The 22029-nt window shown below is 39.8% G+C and overlaps 1 protein-coding gene across 2 annotated transcripts in view; it reads right to left on the bottom strand.

Annotated features, from left to right (window-relative positions):
• LOC124788056 (caprin homolog) overlaps positions 1-7145 on the bottom strand; it is a 77766-nt gene extending 70621 nt beyond the window's left edge. The window contains exons 1-2 of one of the 2 annotated variants that reach the window (XM_047255136.1): positions 6969-7145; positions 3173-3415 (exon numbers count right to left, since the gene is read on the bottom strand). In XM_047255136.1, coding sequence (XP_047111092.1) covers positions 3173-3415; positions 6969-7085 — 360 coding nt within the window. In that variant the 5' untranslated portion in view covers positions 7086-7145. The remainder of the gene's footprint in view (positions 1-3172; positions 3416-6968) is intronic. The other variant, XM_047255135.1, reaches the window with a different exon arrangement.
• Positions 7146-22029: the final 14884 nt, after the last annotated feature.

The following is a 22029-nucleotide window of genomic DNA, read 5'->3' as shown; positions in this document are numbered from 1 at the left end:
TACTTAAAAGTAGTATTCATTTCTGTAGGAGATGGTAAAAGTCTCGAAGGGACCAGTGGTGTACTTACGTGTTTCATGCTACAAGTTGTTGACACTCACTGTGACGTATGACTGAAACGGAAGGGGGTGCATCAGCTGCTGGTTTCATGCAGCCGATGAGTGCATTGGGCAGACAATATGTCTGGAAGCAATAGTCGTTTTAACATTCCATCAGTGGAGAAGCAGAATCATATCTACTCTAAAAACAGCTGTGTTCTCAGGTCTCACTGTAACTACAACCTCAGCAATCTCAATATATTCAGAAGACCAGCCAAATATTTGTAACAACGAATATACACTGATGAGTCAAAATAATATGACCTGTTTAATAGCTTGTCTGTACGTCTTTGGCATGAAACACATAAGTGATTCTGCTTATCAGGGATCCAAAAGTTTGTTGGTAGGTTTTTGGAGGTATATGGTATTAGATGTCTACACACAGTTCATGTAATTCACACTAATAATGGGCCACAGACTTGCATGTGTGGTGATGGCAGCTGATAGTGACCCACATGGATTAACAAAGTGAATTTGCTCGGTGAGACAAACTTGAGTTCACTATAATGCTCCTCAAACCACTGTAGCTTGTTCTGGCTCCAAGATACTGAATCATATTGTTGAAAGTAGTTGGGGAAGACATAAAACATGAAGGGACACAGGTGGTTCACAGCTGTTAGTGTGTCTTCAATCAGCCCCATGCAAGTGCTAGAGGATGTCTTAGTATAATGCTGCTCCCATCAGCCTGCATCCACGGATCACTGCACATTTGGAGCTGCCATTCACCTCTATGACAGCAATCGCGGAGATGACCAACAACCTAATGTAGCAAAAATATTATTCAGCCGAAGATCCGTGCAGTCTTAATTGACGACGTACTTCGGTCAACATGTGAACACGTAGGGCTGGTCTGCTGCGTAGCTCCATGTTCAACAGTGTACAATGAATGGCGTGCTCCGAAACGATTGTGCTCGCGCCAGCATTGTGCTGTTTTGGCAGAGATCCCACAGATCTCCGTCTATCCAACCTCACAGAGCAGACAAGCCTCTGAAACCCGCATCCTGCAAAGAGTTGTGGACAGGCAACCATTTAGCACCTAGTGATAGTTTCAGTTCCTACTTCTTTCCTTAGATGCTCAAGACACTAGCATGTGAACATTCGACCAGCTTCACCATTTTCGATACACTCATAATCTGTACTTCGACAAAGTCTCTTATCTCAATTGATATTTCCATTTTGTAGCCTACATCTTCACTATGGTGAACACCCGTCCATGTCTGTTCTGCTGACATACTTTTGTTGCACCATGTGCCCCCAACGCCATCAGGCAGCAGCCAAGGTTGCAGTGGACGGTGTTCATAATGTTTTGGCTTATCAGTGTATAACTTTTACAGGTGTGTTATTAGGATGATGACTAAAGATAATGGTACCACAAACAGGTTGGTAAGCAAAACAGGTACAAACTAAAACAGCACAAATTTATGTAAACTACTACTTTTTGTTTGTTTTATTTCTCCTTGTATCATCAAAATTTAGAAAATTGGGAAATTGCATAAATTAAGAATAGGTAGAGAGTGAACTTTTTAAGCAGATAATTTGTAAATAAAACAGTTTGTAATTTTCATTCCCAGAATGTTAAAAATAAATTTTTCTCTAGGAGCTACTTTGATGGGGGGGGGGGGTTGTCTTGTATACATTGTCATCTTATATGTGGGTAAATATGGCAATTCTTTCTAAATTCATGTGACCATAAGCGACAAATGTGGGAACAGTTATTCTACCTTGATGCTTTTCAAGAGCATCAGATTGTTCTACTTGGGCTAATTCTGTGCATCCAGCATTTTGGAATTCTGTTTGTGATGAACTTAGAATGCTGCATTTATTCAATTAATTGATTAGTCTTTCATAATCAATTGTATTGTTTTTGAGAATTGTAGCAGTAGAGAAATGAGCCTGTAGTTTAGAGAGTTACACCTGGCTTCACATTATTTGAGTGTTCTCCAGAAGGATCAAAATAAAACAACCTGATACTGTTTAAAAGAATAGGTGTGTCACAGGCACATTCTTAGCTCTGTCTAATGCTTTTCCTGCTGTTCACCCTAAGATTCTATCAATTAAGAGATTAAAAAGAGGTAGTCCACATGAGGAGAGAACAAAATGCAAGTATTGTAGTGGTTCTGCCTGCTTTATTTTCTTCATTTGTTGTCATCCGTGTCTACGTACTGCATTGATACACTGGCTGAAAAACGGGTTGTGGATTCAGACACTGACTACTATAATAATGTAGCCAACAGGTGTACAGTTGCAGTTCACAGTACTTTAATTTCACTGTTCACACCCCCCTAATAATACACAGTTCTATGGCCACTGCACTATTGTTTAACTTTCATAAAATAGGAGGTTGGCCTTCAATTTTAAAGAATATAATACCAGATCTAATTTTGTGCTTAGTTTTATGAATGAAAGTGATTTTCTAATTTATTTTGACTATTCCTAGCTAGTATCTTTCATTATAGGATAAAATGACTGAGGTTGTGCTGTTTTAATCAAACAATACTATCCTCCTCTATCCACTATCATGAGACAATATCCTTACAAAAGCAATGGATACATGAATATAAACAACAACCACCATCACGCCCAAATTCCAATCCCGGGAGCGGAAAGACTTACCTTAGGGGGAAAAAAGGACAGGTATACACTCGCACACACCTGTATACCTGTATACCTGTCCTTTTTTCCCCCTAAGGTAAGTCTTTCCGCTCCCGGGATTGGAATGACTCCTTACCCTCTCCCTTAAAACCCATATCCTTTTGTCTTTCCTTCTCCTTCCCTCTTTCCTGACGAGGCAACCATTGGTTGCGAAAGCTAGAATTTTGTGTGTATGTTTGTGTTTGTTTGTGTGTCTATCGACCTGCCAGCGCTTTTGTTTGGTAAGTTTCATCATCTTTCTTTTTAGATATATTTTTCCCACGTGGAATGTTTCCCTCTATTTTTATATATATATAAAAGCAAGCAAGTCAAGCAAAGAAATATTTTTATAGTGAATCACACCATGTACTATAAAATACATAAGTTGAACATAGAATTATCACCTCAGTTTTATGAACAATAATGTGACCATTTGTTTTCTTACCTGGACCAGAAGAATTTCTTTAACTTTTGCATGTTCCTGCTGTGCCCTCTCTAATGCTTCCTTCCGAGCCAGTTTCTTCTGCTGCTTAGCAGCATCTGCAGCAATACCTTGGAACTGTTTGTTTAATTCACGTGCAAATTCTAGAGTCTGCTGTACTTCATTAAATTTTGACACAGCATTCAGCTGGTCACTGTTTAAGACTTTACCATTTTTCTCTTCTTCACGATAGGATTCTATTTTTCTCTGTCAAAAACAAAAACAACACAAATACAGAGGGAGACTTATGCAGTTACATCTACACTGGACATTCCAAAGAAATCCCAATGCGTGGTTTTCGAGTTTCAGAAATTTTTCTTCACATTAAAGATAGGATTTTTAAAACCAAAGGCAAGGTATATTATTCTATTAACAGATATTCACCTGTAATACTCAGCACAATCTTTGCTCATGGCCTCTATATTTGTTAAGTACTTGTCTAAGTATATTTTAATCTATGTAAGCATCAGTAATGTTGCATGTGGCAATTTAGTATTTATACAGTTCCCACCTCTGCTCTGCAGATTTTCAAGGAAATATAACGGCACTACTGATGCATTTAAGCCACAAGTAAAAGACTGTCAAACTGAATAACCACCTGAATGTTTGACTGCTCATGTTTAGGAAGAAAACTTAGTAATTAAGAAATCATCCAATGTCTGCAACTAAAGTCTATATTACACTGTCAAGATTCTTTGATAATTTTTATACAAGCTATGGCCTACACTAACACTTATAAAAGGTGTGAAAAGTATTGCAGTTCACTGTCAAAGATTTTATAAAAATATCTTGACTTTTACAGTGTAATATGGACATAAGCCACACTCCTTGAGCAGCAAACCAAGTATAGAAACAATTTCTAAACACAAATCTTCTCATAAGAATGGAGCATCATTAAAGTCAAATTGGTTCACTTGCTGCAACTGATAACCCCAGTTCTCAAAGTTATCAGCTTGTTTCAATTCTTGTGAAGGACCGTCAATTTAAGAAGTTCAAAGTTAGCATTCTCGATAAAAAATGATCCACAATATTTTTTAAAATCTTTACCTAAACCTCAAAATGTTAGACATGCTAGCTGATTGTATGCTAAGAAAGGATGAGACCTGGATGTCTTCTGGAGGAGTATACAATGACCTAAGATTGGAATTATCACATCTTCAGAGAAAAACTATGAATGAAAGCTATCATAGAACTCTGCTTTCCCCCAACTTAGCTGATTGTTTTGACAGCCTTTTTATTTTATTTATTCATATCCTGTGTCAAAAAGAATGGTTATAAAGCTAACAAAAATACAGCGTGTGTTAACTCAAGTAATACATGCAGTTTACATTTCAGGTTCCTTATAACTTTAATACCTTGTTAGTTTTAAGCTATAAAATTTGACATTAATTCGATTTATTGTAAGCTACACATGTGGTATTTGAGGAAAAGTCCAGATTTCACAGTTTGTTACTGCAATACCACAGTTCTCTTGTTAAGCTCCCATCAATCTGAAGGGTGGTTTGAACACATTCATGGTCCTATTACAGGTGGTATACTGAAGTCACCCGAATAGGGCAGTTCCTACATGGAGTCCAAACCATAGTGCAACTCTGCATTTCTCACATTAGTTCTTTTACGTAGTATAAATGTCCTTAATTTTGTATCTCAAACACTTATTCTTTCCCCAAATTGAAATATCAACCACTGTTCTTAAATACACAAATGAAAATTACTTTTTAGAAAAAATGGAATATTTTTGAGATCTTACATGTATACATAAGTACATTAGATTTTGTGGCGTCCAGATCTCTGGTTGAATTTATGTGGATTGGGATGTAACATCTGCTTCAGATAACAAAATGTATGAAAACAGACTAAGTTGTTCTGCACGTATATTGATGAAATACTAATTTTAGTATTAAGCAATAGTAGCACACTATAACTATCTGCAAAATAATCAACACCTTGGTTAGATACTTTTTCTTACTACTGCCAGGATGCCTTTTATATTCTCCATACTCCAGCCTCCATTAAGTTTGCTGCCGAAGTATCAAAACTGCCACTACTTTTAGCTCTCTTAACTTACTTAACTCAGGACACCTGATTTAATTCAAGAACATTCCACTACCGTCGTTTTACTTTTGCTGATGTTCATCATCATCATCCTCTCTTTTAGAATATGTTATCCATTCTTTTCAACTGCTCTACAAAGATTTTTGCCATCTCTAACAGAACTACAATATCAGTAAATCTTGAAGTCTCTATTTCTTGTCACTGAAACTTAACTCCAACATAGGCACGAAACCAAAGGGAATTTTCAGTTAAATAGAAAGAAAATACAACTAACAAATGTAACCTGAAGTAATGAGACCTGACACACAAAATCCAATAATTTGTTTCTGAAAAAGTTTGGCACCATAGAGAAAATGAGCAATTCTCATACTTAAAGACCAGTATATTACTTTAAAATAAAAAGAGTACATTTTCATTTTTTCTTAACAGTCCCATTCCTTTATGATATTGAGTTGAATAGTGGCTTAAACAGTATATTAAAAGTGTTTTAATAACTACTGTATGGATAAGCCATGGGGAAAGTAAGTATCTCAATTTTGATTTCTCACAGACAGGATGAGTGAACATACCTCAGACACCCATTACACTAATAATCTACATGCACAAAATATCCTTTGCTTTTAGAATATCTCTGCAGATAAAAGGACCACCACCAGAGCACATGCAACTCTGATGATCAACAACAGAACTAATATTTTCCATCCACACTTTGCCAAAAAATGTGAATGAGGTACTTGAGAGAAAGGGAAAACCATGCTGAAGTGTGATTAGTGATGGTAGCTAGTGTAGCATTTGATCTGCAGAGGATCTTTTTCAGACAATATTTACTTTCTTTTGTAAACGTCTGACAACTCGCTGTTTTATCATTTTAATGCTACGTTAAAACGGAAATTCACCTGTTTTGGCTGAGAATGAAAAATTTCACATTGAGAGAAGGCAAGGGCCAGCTATCTTTAACAGAATCACAACACAAACTGTGGCACAAGCAGCTTTATAACTGCATTCTATTTTAGTCCTTGTTATCTCAAAATGGTGATACTTTTGGTTTAGTCACCCTTGCGTATTCCAGTTTCAAGTAGACACCCTCTCTTCTTAGGGTAACCAACATTTCTGTTGAGATGTATACTTGTATTTAAAGATCTTACAAGTTTTCTAGCGTGCGCGTAATGAATTTACGTTGTCAAATGCGTCAATGTAAAGCTAGTCGTACAAAACAAAACTTAATTTTCCCCCCCTGAAGATTGATCACTTAACCCTACTTTATCGAAAAGACGAGGGGTTAGTTAACGTGCTTTGTTAAAAGTTAGGAAGGTATAAGCAAGCAACAAATCAGCCTTCAAACTTGGGGAGCATTACTGCAAAAGAAAGTATTTAAAATACTATCCTTTTCCTTACTGGACATGAGCTATTTATTCAAACATCGTTTACAGATCTGAGCTCTTCCACATTGCTTCACTCCTAACAGCCCATTTACGTAGTGATACAACAAACAGTAAGTTATACTACGACTGTCAAATGTAACAACAATACGTCTGTATATATATGCCAATTCTAACGCTGAGTATACGTTGCTTTAACTTCGGCTACTCAGTTTAGAGCACATGGTAAAACTAGACATGGCTGCCGTTGCGCCCCTTGAAATGTCATTTCTAAATGATTTAATTTATTACATAAACTATACCAATAATATCTGAAATCCACATACCTTCCGTTTTTCTAGGTTTCTTATTTTATGTTCAACTACTATAATCACTTGTTTAATAGGATCAACAGCCTCCGTAGAGGCTTGTTTTTCTAACTTCGCTGTAGCGGCAGAAGGCATCCTTCACTGGCAACAACTCTGCTGGTACTTTTTGCTCAGTGGAAGAGATAGTTACAGCATTCTATCGATAGAGGACCTGTTGGGGAAACAGGTGAAAATCACATTGCGGATATGCACATTGGAGCGCCAGATGTAAAATATTAACACGTGAAAGTTTTTGAGCGAGTAAGACACTGTGTTAAATTCTAAACTCAACTTAAGCCTTCATCAAATTATATAGCCCTAGCACAGTACCGAAAATATATCTACTGAATTAGTGATGTAGTCAGCCGAGATCAACAGTCGGGGAAAAACATCGAATAAAGCTGATAAAATTGTCTTATCAACAGTGACGTCATAAATTACTTCCACCTCAGCAGTTACTAAAGGAAAATAGCATGATCGATAAAAAGGTATGAATTAGCGAAAATTTACTTCGATATGCACTTAACTCCGTTAAAAAAATTGATAGCAGAAATACATGGTTGCTATGCAATTAATTTTTGAATTCTTTCTGGAACAGTTTACGACAGAGATAGAGCATTTGATTAAATCAACTGGGTTGTTCAGCGCCACTTAAAAAAATCTGAATTATGATTTTATTTTGCAAATTCGCATCCAGTATCTGTATCCTAACTACTGAAGAACTTTTATGTTTCTCTTATTTGGAAATACTCAAACCACACAATGCATTTCTGCTATTCCACTGCGAATTAATTAATAGACTTTAATAGCAGTCTGTATTATAGTGATATACATTGTATTTAATATCGATACATCACCGTGATTCATGAATTATGATACATCTTTCGCAACAAATGTTTCCTCAAACTTCAGTCATTGCAGTTCTGGTGTGAACTGGAATCAGCTGGAATACATGCTTGACATTACCGTAACCTACTCGGCAATAACACTACAATGGCTGAGGTTTCAGTCGCCAAGATAATTGCCTTGGATCAGTGATCTCAGTATGGAGATCACTGCCGTGGATCCACATCTCTGATCATTACATCTCAGCAATGTCTTTGTTTCATGCATATGAATGGCGGGAAATTAAATGAGGTAAATATTGTTCCCGGCGTTAAATATACATAATCATGATAGCAATATTAGTCGTGGATGCAGATACCCTAGAATGGGGTCGAGGATCATTATTTTATACGGAACACCACAACATATTATAAAATTATATGATGCCATGTCATTGAATACTCTCAGCGTTGCAAATAAGGCAGTTCGTCAAGTACACAAGGGTCACAAATCATTTTTTCTGTCCGTATTGTCTCAGTAAGTTGAGTCCAAGTAATCAGTGACGAACCTACTGCTAAAAGGTTTTCCGGAATCTAAAACAAACACGAAAACAAATGGCGTCATAACGGTCAGGTGAGATAAATTCAATAAATGCCCATGTACCAAAAAGTAAAGATTTAACTGATGCGGGAAGTTTTTCTTTTGCAATCACAGAATAAAACAAATAAAAGATTTAATCGGAGTAGAAGAACTGCTACAGATGTAAATAATTCCGTAAAAACACCAGAACAGAAGACATTTGTAATAAAGGCTATAATTAAGGAAATTAGAACTCCTCTCTACTCTACCGTACAAATAAAATCCTTGATGATGGCACTTCCCCTGATTGACTTAAAGTTACGGTTACACTCCCCATATACAGAAAGGGTGACAGAGAAATACCAGATAACAATAGACCAATATCAATTGTCCTTATACTGGCCAAAATCATAGAGAGCTGCTTCTACACACAGATTTACATGTATTTTGAGAACAATAAATTACTTAATGACAGCCAGTTTGGATTTAAAACTAATCAATCAACCATAAAAGCTATTGAAAGCCTAATAACTGAAATCCACATTGCTTTTGAAAGGAAACTGACCACCTGTGCAACACTCATATACTTAAGCAAAGCATTTGATCAGTATCACATGAAATAAGTGTTAAAAAAATAGAATATTATGGTATTGCAGACAAACCACTTGATTTGATTAAATCATACCTAAATAACAGGCAACAGTTAATGTATGGGAACAATGAAAGATCACAACTATTGAAAATTCTGTGTTGAAACAACGCCAGCAATACAACGTAAATACTGTGTTTGTGGAGGTGCTTGCAGCTGGCATATGTTGATATCACAGTTCGTCAGCATTCCATGATAACGCCAGCTCACACTCGTACTTGCATATGGCGACTGCGTTCAAGCCTCTGACAGTTACATAACAACAGCCTGCCCCCCCCTCCCTCCCCCCGCTCTCCCGGGCACCGGCACCACGAATCTTTTTTGCCAGTTGTGGCATTAGAAGGCACTGCAACGTTTATCTCATTGCAGACACAGCATGGTTTGGTAGTGACAAGTGGGCTTTTAAAATCAGAACTTGGTATGTGTCATATGCTGTAGACACGAGACAAATTAATAAAAGTTAGACCACAATACTCATAATTAAGCATGGATTAACATTACTTGAAGATCCAAAAGACTTAATCCTCTTTGCTGCTTGAAACATATTTAAATCATTGTTAGTAGTAATTGTATTTTCTTGGATATCCGTAATTAAACCATTATCTTTGGGAAAACTGGACAGGGAATGTTTTGCATGTGTAAGGAATATCGAACAGATCACATGGTAAATCATAGTGGGTGGCATTTAAAATTAATCCACTACCATTTAATTTGGTTGTGAAAGGTTGAGCTGGTGTATCAGAAATTTTACATCTAAATGTGACATCAAAAGTCGAATTGAAAGAGTAAATTGTACCTTCAGAACATTATTTAGGAAATGGCTGAGACAGTTGCATTAACTTCCTAGGTCAGTCATCTCTTGGAGGATTACTCATAGACAATGCTTTCTCACAGCTATACATTCTACTATCTAAAAATACTGCCAATTCTGGGCAAATTAACTTATGACTACGTTCACATATATACAGATCATATTCATTTAGAAAAGAAAAATTCCTTCAATCATTAGTGGTCAGTAAATAATCCTTTAGCTGACACTTGACATGAAGGCCTGTTTGTTGCCACATGGCAAGATAAATAAAAATTTTATACATTTCAAAATGATGCTTTGGAGTAGAAATGGGTATAGTTTCAGTAATATTTAATTCATCTTCAATCATCAGAGAAAATGATGTAGTTAACTTGCAATAAACATATAGGCCTAAATTGTAAGAATTAACAGAGTAAATCATAGTAGATGTTGCATCTAACATTCAGTCGATAGTAATAACTGTAAGAATTGGTGTGGCTGCAATAATACACTGCTTAAGCAATCTGTAATAACTTCAAGTTGAACAAATATATTTCAAGGAAGACGCAATACATGAAAGTCACAGATCAAGTAAACAGAGTAAGACGTGTGTACACTTTATCAGTCAAATCATAACTCAGTCCAAGTCTAGCGGCCGCTGGCTGGCTGGCCGCTTAGGTGTCGCTGCTCCTGCATGGCTGGCAGACAGCACCGCATGTAGAGGATGCGTGTAACTGCGCGGCAGTACTTTGGAAGATCGGTGAGTCACAACACTTTTCCCCCTTTGAATTTTTTGCACAGGTCTTGATGGAGGTGGCCTGTAGATTGCTAACGTCCATAGGTGTTGTTTGACTGGCCGTAAAGTCTCGAGGAGGAGGCTTCCCGTTCGGACGGAAGTGTCCCCGATGATAACGGGTCGAGATGACAGGAGACGTGGGGGTCAAATCTGCTGAGGCCCCGTGCACCAATCTGCCCATTGCGGCAAGTCCGGTTGTTATAACAGGACACATGGGTGATGTGTCCGCCTCCGTAGGAGAAGGAGGTGAGTAGAGTTGCTCCGACAGATGATGGTCAGCTGGTTCCTGCATGGGCACGTCTCCTGGTGGCGTCAGTTCTTGTGCTGGGCACTGATATGATGGTGAGAGGACTGCGTTGTGAGTAATGAGAGATTCCAGTATCCCGAGTGTCAGGTAGAGCCGAAGGTGGTGTAGTGGCATCCGGAATAGGCATCGCTGGCACACAAGGCCGAAGCTGGTCCGAATGACGCACTGCAACTCCCGTGTCCATCTGGATTTCATACAGGCGTTGGCCAAGGTGCAGCCAGGACTCCATTTTGGCCGCCTGCCATATCCCCGTACCCATACAAGGTCGTTGGCGGTGAACCGGCCAAGCGAAAGCACCAACGGCCGTGAGGTGGAAGGCCGCAGAAGATGAAGTAGCATGCGGGGCTGTCGGCCATGTAAAAGCTCAGCCGGGCTGTGGTCGCCCATGGGGGTGAAATGGTAAGAAGCCAGAAATTGGAGAAGCGCATCATCAGCAGAAGAAGTCAGGAGTTTCCTCATCTGAGCCTTAAATGTGCGGACCAGTCGTTCAGCCTCACCGTTTGACTGTGGATGGAACGGAGTGGCCGTGACATGCACGATGCCGTGACGGGCACAAAAATCTGCAAAATCAGAAGAGGCAAATTGTGGACCATTATCAGTAACAAGAGTAGAGGGAAGGCCTTCCAAAGAGAAAATGCAAGCTAGAGCATTGGAGGTTGGCACGGTGGTAGGCAACATGCAACGGACAATGAAAAGAAAGTTAGAGTAGGCGTCAATAACGAGAAGCCAATAAGTACCTAAAAAACGTCCTGCGAAGTCAGCATGAATACACTCCCAGGGCTCCTCAGGCGAAGGCCACGGTGACAAAGATGACTTCATGGTGGACGAATACCATCCCTAGAGAGTGAAACCCCAAGTACGTGGTAGATGCCTGAAAAAATTTTGATTTCTGAAGATTACACTTAAGACTGGCAGTCTGTAACACATGAAAACGTGTGCAGAGATTTTGAAGATGTTCATCAGTGGTGGAGCCAGTGACAACAATGTCGTCCTGGTAATTTATACACCCAGGGACAGTGAGAAATAATTGTTCCAAGAATCGCTGAAAGAGAGCAGGGGCATTGGCAACCCCGAATGGTAATAGTTGGTATTGATAGAGGCTGAAAGCCGTGTTAAGGACCAGAAACTGCTGGGAAGCAGCGTTGAGAGGAAGTTGATGATAAGCTTCTGACAGGTCAAGTTTAGAAAAATACTGCCCTCCAGCAAGTTTAGTGAACAATTCTTCAGGTTGAGGCGTAGGGTAAGTGTCGATAAAGTTCCAAATGGTTCAAATGGCTCTGAGCACTATGGGACTTAACATCTGAGGTCATCAGTCCCGTAGAACTTAGAACTACTTAAACCTAACCAACCTAAGGACATCACACACATCCATGCCCGAGGCAGGATTCGAACCTGTGACCGTAGCGGTCGCGTGGTTCCAGACTGAAGCGCCTAGAACCACTTGGCCACTCCGGCCGGCTGTCGATAAGGCATTGAGCATTTACAGTGGCTTTGAAATCACCACAGAGACGAATATCACCATTTGGCTTAACAGTGACAATGACAGGAGAGGACCACTCACTGGAAGTGACAGGAAGCAAGACCCCTGAAGCAGTGAGATGATTCAGCTCCCGTTTGACCTGATCATGAAGGGCCACAGGAATGGGCCGAGCCCGAAAAAACTTAGGCCGAGCAGTGGGTTTGAGCATGATATGAGCTTCAAAGTCGTTTGCACGGCGTAACCCAGGAGAAAAAAGGGACGAAAATGTCGTCAACAAGGAATCCAATTGAGCATAAGGAATGGCATCAGAGACGATATTGACAGAGTCATCTATGGAGAACCCAAAAACGCTAAAGGCATCGAAACCAAAAAGATTCTCCGCGTTACTATGGTCGACCACAAATATAGGAACAGTGCGAATGACAGATTTGTAAGATACCTCAGCATCAAATTGTCCCAAGAGAGAAATCTTCTGTTTATTGTAAGTCCGTAATTGCCTAGTGACAGGTGACAGGATTGGAGAACCCAACCAAAGATACGTCTGAGAATTGGTGATAGTGGCAGCAGAACCAGTATCCACCTGCATGCGAAAATCTTGACCAAGTATTTGGACAGTGAGGAATAACTTCCCTGAAAGGGAAGAAGTACAATTGACAGACAACACAGAATCAGCGTCATGTTCATGAACATCATGAACGCAGTCAGATTTGCAAACAGATGACACATGACCCTTTTTTTTGCATTTGTGACACATGGCCCAACGTTGTGGACAATCTTCTCGTGAATGTTTCGTAAAACACTGCGGACATGAAGGAAGTTGCCGTGGGCTTTGCTGCAGTTTCTTAGAGGTTTGTTTACGGTTAGGCCGAGGCTGCGCTTGGGAGTGTACTGTGGCCACGTCGGCCGGTGGGGACACACCACACGCTTTGTCAACATCGCACAGAGGTGGTATTTCCCCATCGTCGCCCCATGTCTCTATTTGCGCTCCAGTGGCGTGAGAAATTTCAAAAGACTGAGCGATAGATAGGACTTCATCTAGAGTCGGATTTGCCAACTGAAGGGGACGTTGCCTAACTTCTTTGTCGGGCACCTATCGGATAATAGCATCCCGTACCGTGGAATTGGCGTAGGGTTCGTTGTGAACTTCAGTAACAAATTGACACTTTCTACTGCGGCCATGAAGTTCAGCAGCCCAAGCGTGATAGGATTGATTCGGTTGTTTTTGACAATGATAAAAGGCAACACGAGAGGCTACCACATGTGTTTGCTTTTGAAAATAGATGGACAGAAGTGAGCACATTTCAGCAAAGGACAAAGATGCAGGATCTTTCAAAGGAGCCAATTGCGACAACAACCGATACATTTGAGGTGAAATCCATGAAAGGAACAGAGACTTACATGTTTGTTCGTCCGCGACATGAAATGCCAAGAAGTGCTGTCGAAGACATTTTTCGTAATCAGACCAGTCTTCCGCCATCTCGTCATAAGGAGGAAAAGTTGGTAGAGACAATGATGAGAGACGCCCCACATGTGATGCCGTGATGAAATCATGAATCGCATTTGTGAGAAGCGTTTACTGTTCTATGAGACCTTGCAATAGTTGCTCTAAAGTAGCCATGGAAACATGTGGGTCAACAATGAAAAAGAAAAATCACTACCTCGTCACCAATTGTAATAACTTCAAGTTGAACAAATATATTTCAAGGAAGACGCAATACATGTAAGTCACAGATCAAGTAAACAGAGTAAGACATGTGCACACTTTATCAGTCAAATCATAACTGAGTCCAAGTCTAGCAGCCGCTGGCTGGCTGGCCGCTTAGGTGTTGCTGCTGCTGCATGGCTGGCGGACAGTGCCGCATGTAGAGGATGCGTGTAACTGTGCGGCAGCACTTTGAAAGATCGGCGAGTCACAACAAAATCAGAGCTGTTCTTAAATTAAGAGCATCAATTGTAACATTGAATAGACTGTCAGTAATTCTTAAAAGGACAGTGTTTAAATGTGAGTACTTACAGGATTCTTCAAATAGTTTGTGGATGGTTGCATTCATCACACCATGAATCATGTTGAAATGTGTAACAAATCACTTTACAATTTGTTCAATAAAAACTGTGTGATTAGTAATGGTTCCTTATATATTCCTTAATACAATTATGTCTAGGGACTGGTTGTTCAAGGGCTGAAATTTTGTCTTTAACTTCCAATAGATCTCTGCTTGTTAAAGCACCAAATATAGTATGAAGGATAGTTCTGCCAAAATCAAACCAGGCACATTTGCGCTTAATCAGTGTTTTGTGTGGCAGAACGTCTAAGAAACAGTTAATCTCTGTTTGATAGTTAACAAATGTGGATTCTACCTTCCTTTTGGCAGTAATCCAGTTGTTATACCAAGACATTGCCATTTCCAAAACAATGCCATTATCTTTGATTGAACATATCAAATAAATTTGCTTCTTAACAGAAGTGAATTGTTGTTGAATCTAACTCAGATTGTATTTACGTAGAAGCTTAGCATTATTTGTAGAAACAACCATGTCTGATCGTGGTTCAAAGAAAACACTTGTTGCCTGTGGTACTACTACTATAGCATTAATGGAACACATTGTCATAGTAAAAATTATAATTACAGTAAACATGGTAAATTAGTTCTAAACACTAGAGTTAAACAGTGGATATAATACAAATGCATCTCTTGTGGTAACCTGTGGAATAAGATTTAGTTGCACTTGCGCACTTAATGTAGTTCTGCATTTGTACAACACATTCACGTATGCACTTGGCTGAAAAATAAAAACAAGCTTTACACTCACCCCCACTACACATGTCTATGAAGATTGTAGGCGTGTGTGGGTCATGGCAATGCCTCGGCTCGAAGTTTGGACTGCAACTTCATGCTGCTCGTGTCCTGGGTTTAGGAACAGCTGGTCAGCTTCTTGGTTGGTCCTCATCATCATCTTGTGATGCTACCAGAAGTCTCCCTAGAAAGGGCTTTACACAATTGACCTGAATGACAATTGAATGATGAGGCAGTTGGAGCTTAAGAGTGACTGGCAACTACTACTCCAAGATTGGATACAGTCCTTTCCAAAACTTCTTGAACTTTCTGTTCTGATTCCTTTTCAGCATTACATTGCTCAGGCAGACAAGATCTCCAACTCGATACTGTGGTGCAACTGCTTGGCAATCATGTTGTTTCACTTGCTGCAGAAAAGACGGATGATTCCACAATATCACTCCCTTCCATGCCTCCTTTGGCTTGCGCACTAATTCCTGTAGGTGTTAATTGCTGATTCCAGTGGTTGATTGTGCAAAGTCCAAGGGCAAATGCATCCTTCTACCACATACATTTTCATATAGACTTGGGCCAGTTGACGTGTGCATTTTTGCATTTAAGCAATTCACTCATGAAATTTGATCCTTGGTTAGTGATCCAAACTTGAGAATCTGCTTCTTTACGAAAACCTTAACCACAGTCTCAGCACTCTGATCACGTACTGGTATCATGGTAATACATCTGGAGAAATGATCTAACATGGGCAATATGTATTTATTCCCATCTTTGGTCTTAGGCAAAGGTCCAATGACATCAAGTCCTACTTTTTTGAATGGTTCACTAGTCTCTGGCATTTCTTGTAATGGTGCCTTAGTTTTCCCAAATTATTATGTCTGTTTCACGATATCACATTGTGAAACAAACTCAAAAAAGGCAACTTTACATCTTGGCCACCAATATACCTCATCTATTTTAATGTTTGTTGCTTTTTTACCACAGTGTCCAAATAATAAAGAATCATGTTGTCCTGTCATGATTTGCTCTCTCATGCTTTCCAGAATGATTAGGCTGTTTCCTTTACTAGTAATTTTGTACAGCAGTCCATCTATTTCAACTAAACGTTGATCATTTTTCCATATTTTGCATTGTAAATCCTCCTTTTCAACTCTGCCTTGCAACTTATTGTAACACAAACACACTCCTTCTGGCTCATTGTGTCAGCATTTACATGTAGTTTGCCAGGTCGATGAGTAACTTTAAACTGAAACTCACTCAGTCTCAAATCCCACCTTGTTAGTCTGGAACTTGGGTACTTCTAGCTCAACAGCCATTTAAGCATGGCATGGTCTTTAATCACAGAGAATTCTCTTCCTGTCAAAAAACATGTGTAATGTTGTGACTTACCAAACGAAAGTGCTGGCAGGTCGATAGACACACAAACAAACACAAACATACACACAAAATTCAAGCTTTTGCAACCAACGGTTGCTTCATCAGGAAAGAGGGAAGGAGAGGGAAAGATGAAAGGATGTGGGTTTTAAGGGAGAGGGTAAGGAGTCATTCCAATCCCGGGAGCGGAAAGACTTAACCTTAGGGGGAAAAAAGGACAGGTATACACTCACACACACACACACACACATATCCATCCGCACATACAAAGACACAAGCAGACATTTGTAAAGGCAAAGAGTTTGGGCAGAGATGTCAGTTGAGGCGGAAGTACAGAGGCAAAGATGTTGTTGAAAGACAGGTGAGGTATGAGCGGCGGCAACTTAAAATTAAAGGAGGTTGAGGCCTGGCGGATAACGAGAGGAGAGGATATACTGAAGGGCAAGTTCCCATCTCCGGAGTTCTGACAGGTTGGTGTTAGTGGGAAGTATCCAAATAACCCAGACGGTGTAACACTGTGCCAAGATGTGCTGGCCGTGCACCAAGGCATGTTTAGCCACAGGGTGATCCTCATTACCAACAAACACTGTCTGCCTGTGTCCATTCATGCGAATGGACAGTTTGTTGCTGGTCATTCCCACATAGAAAGCTTCACAGTGTAGGCAGGTCAGTTGGTAAATCACGTGGGTGCTTTCACATGTGGCTCTGCCTTTGATTGTGTACACCTTCCGGGTTACAGGACTGGAGTAGGTGGTGGTGGGAGGGTTGAACCATTACACCAACAACCTGAAAACAGCTTTCGCATCCCGCAACTACCCTCCCAACCTGGTACAGAAGCAAATAACCAGAGCCACTTCCTCATCCCCTCAAACCCAGAACCTCCCACAGAAGAACCACAAAAGTGCCCCATTTGTGACAGGATACTTTCCAGGACTGGATCAGACTCTGAATGTGGCTCTCCAGCAGGGATACGACTTCCTCAAATCCTGCCCTGAAATGAGATCCATCCTTCATGAAATCCTCCCCACTCCACCAAGAGTGTCTTTCCGCCATCCACCTAACCTTCATAACCTCTTAGTTCATCCCTATGAAATCCCCAAACCACCTTCCCCACCCTCTGGCTCCTACCCTTGTAACCACCCCCGGTGTAAAACCTGTCCCATGCACCCTCCCACCACCACCTACTCCAGTCCTGTAACCCAGAAGGTGTACACAATCAAAGGCAGAGCCACGTGTGAAAGCACCCACGTGATTTACCAACTGACCTGCCTACACTGTGAAGTTTTCTATGTGGGAATGACCAGCAACAAACTGTCCATTCGCATGAATGGACACAGGCAGACAGTGTTTGTTGGTAATGAGGATCACCCTGTGGCTAAACATGCCTTGGTGCACGGCCAGCACATCTTGGCACAGTGTTACACCGTCTGGGTTATTTGGATACTTCCCACTAACACCAACCTGTCAGAACTCCGGAGATGGGAACTTGCCCTTCAGTATATTCTCTCCTCCCGTTATCCACCAGGTCTCAACCTCCGCTAATTTCAAGTTGCCACCGCTCATACATCACCTGTCTTTCAACAACATCTTTGCCTCTGTACTTCCGCCTTGACTGACATCTCTGCCCAAACTCTTTGCCTTTACAAACGTCTGCTTGTGTCTTTGTATGTGCTGATGGATATGTGTGTGTGTGTGTGTGAGTGTATACCTGTCCTTTTTTCCCCCTAAGGTAAGTCTCTCCGCTCCCGGGATTGGAATGACTCCTTACCCTCTCCCTTAAAACCCACATCCTTTCATCTTTCCCTCTCCTTCCCTCTTTCCTGATGAAGCAACCGTTGGTTGCGAAAGCTTGAATTTTGTGTGTATGTTTGTGTTTGTTTGTGTGTCTATCAACCTGCCAGCACTTTTGTTTGGTAAGTCACACCATCTTTGTTTTTAGATATATTTTTCCCACGTGGAATGTTTCCCTCTATTATTAACATGTGTAATGTCTTATACCAAAAACCAAAGCACAAAGCTCCTTCTCTGTTGTATTATAATTGCATTCTGCTTTGTTTAATCTGACAGCAGATGATATTGTGTGTTCATGGCCTTCAATTTTTTGACACAAAATACTACCAACAGCAAAATTTTAAGCATATGTTGAAGGAATGAAGGGCTTGCTGAAATCTGGATAGGCTAACACTGGAGCTGTGGGTAGGGCAGTTTTAAGGTCTTCCATTGCCTTTGTGCCATTTGTTGACCAATTGTTTTCAGTAGCTGTGTCATTGGATGTGCTATATTTGCATAACAGGTTATGAAACGCCTACAGAAATTTGATAATCCCAAGAAGAGGCCTTATTGCTCCACCCGTCATTGGTTATTTTCCTTCCTAAGCAGCAGAGTTCCTTAACTTCATCTACTTCACAACTATCAATCCTGATGTGAAGTTTCTCACTGCTCTCTTTTCTGCTTCTTTTCATTACTTCCATCTTACTTTGACTTACTCTCAATCCATATTCTGTACTCATTATACTGTTGATCACATTCAGCAGGTCATGTAATTCTTCTTCACTTTCACTGAGGTTAGCAGTGTCATCAGCAAATCATATCATATCCTTTCACCTTGAATTTTAATTCCACTCTTGAACCTTTCTTGTATTTCCATTATTGCATCTTTGATGTACAGATTGAACAAGAGGGGAAAAAGACTATGACCTTGTCTTATACCCTTTTTAATCTGTGCACTTTGCCCTTGCTCTTCCCCTCTTATTATTCCTCTTGGCTCTTGTATATGTTGTATATTACATGTCTCTCCCCAAAGCTTACCCCTATTTTCCTCAGAATTTCAAACATCTTGCACAATGTGACATTGTCAAATGCTTGTTCCAGGCCAGAAAAATGTATGAACACTGCTCGATTTTTCTCTAGTCTTGCTTCCATTATCAACCACAATGTCAGAATTGCCAGTCTGGTGCCTTTACCTTTCCTAAAGCCAAACTGATAATTCATCTAACACATCCTCAATTTTCTTTTCTGTTCTGTATATTATTCTTGTCAGCAACTTGGAGGCATTAGCTGTTAAGCTCATTGTGCGATAATTCTCTCACTTGTCAGATCGTGCAGTTTTTGAATTGTGTGGATGATATTTTTCTGAAAGTCAGATGGTATATCGCCAGACCCATACATTCTACACACCAAAATGAATAGTAATTTGGTTGTCACTTCCCCCAATGATTTTAGAAATTCTGACAGAATGTTATCTATACCTTCTGTCTTACTTGATCTTAACTCTTCCAAAGCTCTTTTAAATTCGGATTCTAATAATAGATCCCCTACCTCTTCTAAATTGACTCCTGTTTCTTATTCTAACACATCAAACAAATCTTCCCCCTCGTAGAGGCCTTCAATTTACTGTTTCCATCTATCTGCTCTCTCCTCTGCATTTAACAGTGGAATTCTCATTGCACTCTTAATGTTGCCACCCTTGCTTTTAATTTCACTGAAGATTGTTTTGACTTTCCTAGAAGCTGAGTTGGTCCTTCCGACAATCGTTTCTTTTTTGATAACTTCACATCTTTCATGCATTCATTTCATCTTAGTTTCCCTGAAATTCCTATTTATTTCATTCCTAAGCAACTTGTATGTCTGTTTCCCAGAATTTCACTGAACATTTTTGTACTGTCTTCTTTCATCGATCAAATGAAGTATTTTTCTTGTTACACATGGTTTCTTTGCAGTTACGTTCTTTGTATCTATGTTTTTCTTTCCAACTTCTGTGATTGCCCTTTTTAGAAATGCCCATTCCTCTTCAAATATACTGCCTACTGAGCTATTCCTTATTGCAGTATCTACAGCCTCAGAGAACTTCAAGCGCATCTCTTCATTCCTTAGTAATTCCATATCCCCCTTCTTCGCATATTGATTCTTCATGGCTAATCTCTTAAACTTCAGCCTACTCTTCATTATTACTACATTGTGATATGAGTCTATATCTGTTCCTGGGTACACATTACAATACGGTATCTGATTTTGGAATATCTTTCTGATAATGAGGTAATCTAACTGAAATCTTCCCATATCTCCCAGCCTTTTCCAAGTTTACCTCCTCCTCTTGTGATTCTTGAACAGAGTATTCACTATTACTAGCTGAAATTTATTACAGAACTCAATTAGTCTTTCTCCTCTCTCATTTCTAATACCAAGTCCATATTCTCCTGTAACTCTTTCTTCTATTTCTTCCCGTACAACCACAACTAGTCCCCCATGACTACTGGATTTTCATCTCCCTTTATGTACTGCATTACCTGTTCAGTATTCTCATATACTTTGTGTGTCTCTTCAACTTCAGCTTGTGACATGGGCATGTATACCTGAACTATTGTTGTCAGTGTTAGTTTGATGTCGATTCTGATGAGAACAACCCTACCACTAAAATATTTACAGTAACACACTCTCTGTCCAGCCTTTCTATTCATAACGAATTCTGTGCCATTATACCATTTCCTGCTGCTGTTGATATTGCCCTATACTCACCTGACCAGAAATCCTTGTCATCTTTCCATTCCACTATATTTAGATTGAGCCTTTGCATTTCCCTTTTCAGATTTTCTAGCTTCCCTACCGCATTCAAGTTTCTAGCATTCCATGGCCCGACTCATATAATGTTATCCTTTTGTTGGTTATTCAATCTTTTCTCATGGTCAGCTCCTCTTGGCAGGCTCTTCCCAGAGATCCAACTGGGGGACTATTCCAGACTCTTTTCCAAATGGAGAGATCATCATGACACCCTTTCAGTTACAGGCCACATGTCCTGTGGATACACATTGTGTGTCTTTAATGTGGTGATTTCCATTGCCTTTGGCATCCTCATGCCATTGATTATTGCTGATTCTTCCGCCTTTAGGGGCAGTTTCCCACCCCAAGGCCAAGAGAGTGCCCTGAACCTCTATCCGCTTATCTGCCCTTGTTGACAAGGCCATTGGCAAAATGATGGTGACTTCTTATGTTAGAAGTCTTCAGCCACCATTGCTGATTATTATCAAAATTTAAGCGGTGGCATGGTTCGAACATGGGACCAAGGATGTTTTGATTACTAATTAAAGATACTACCCTTAGACCAAGGGGATTGTTTATTAAAAATCAGTTAAATAGTTTTTAATGAATGGCTACCAGAATGCATAATTATATTGTTTGTATTGTTGTTTGATGTAATGTACTGTGACAAATATTAGTGTTGTATGGACAATTCTGTTGTCGGTTTATGATGTTCACTTTTGGTGACATATACTTTATTGTGGTCATTATTGGTTGGTTTATTTGTTTGTTCATATCTATATAAATAAAAATGTAACTGTTTGTTTGTTCAAAATTGTACATCTTTGGAAGTTCTTCACAGATTTCTTTGAAATTTTGACACAGTGTTGCATTCAAATATGAACATGTTTTTATATACCTACTGCAGCAGCACCG

This window comes from Schistocerca piceifrons, chromosome 3 (assembly GCF_021461385.2).
Source record: "Schistocerca piceifrons isolate TAMUIC-IGC-003096 chromosome 3, iqSchPice1.1, whole genome shotgun sequence".
Classification (NCBI taxonomy): Eukaryota; Metazoa; Arthropoda; class Insecta; order Orthoptera; family Acrididae; genus Schistocerca; species Schistocerca piceifrons.
This window is presented reverse-complemented; position numbering and strand designations above follow the sequence as displayed.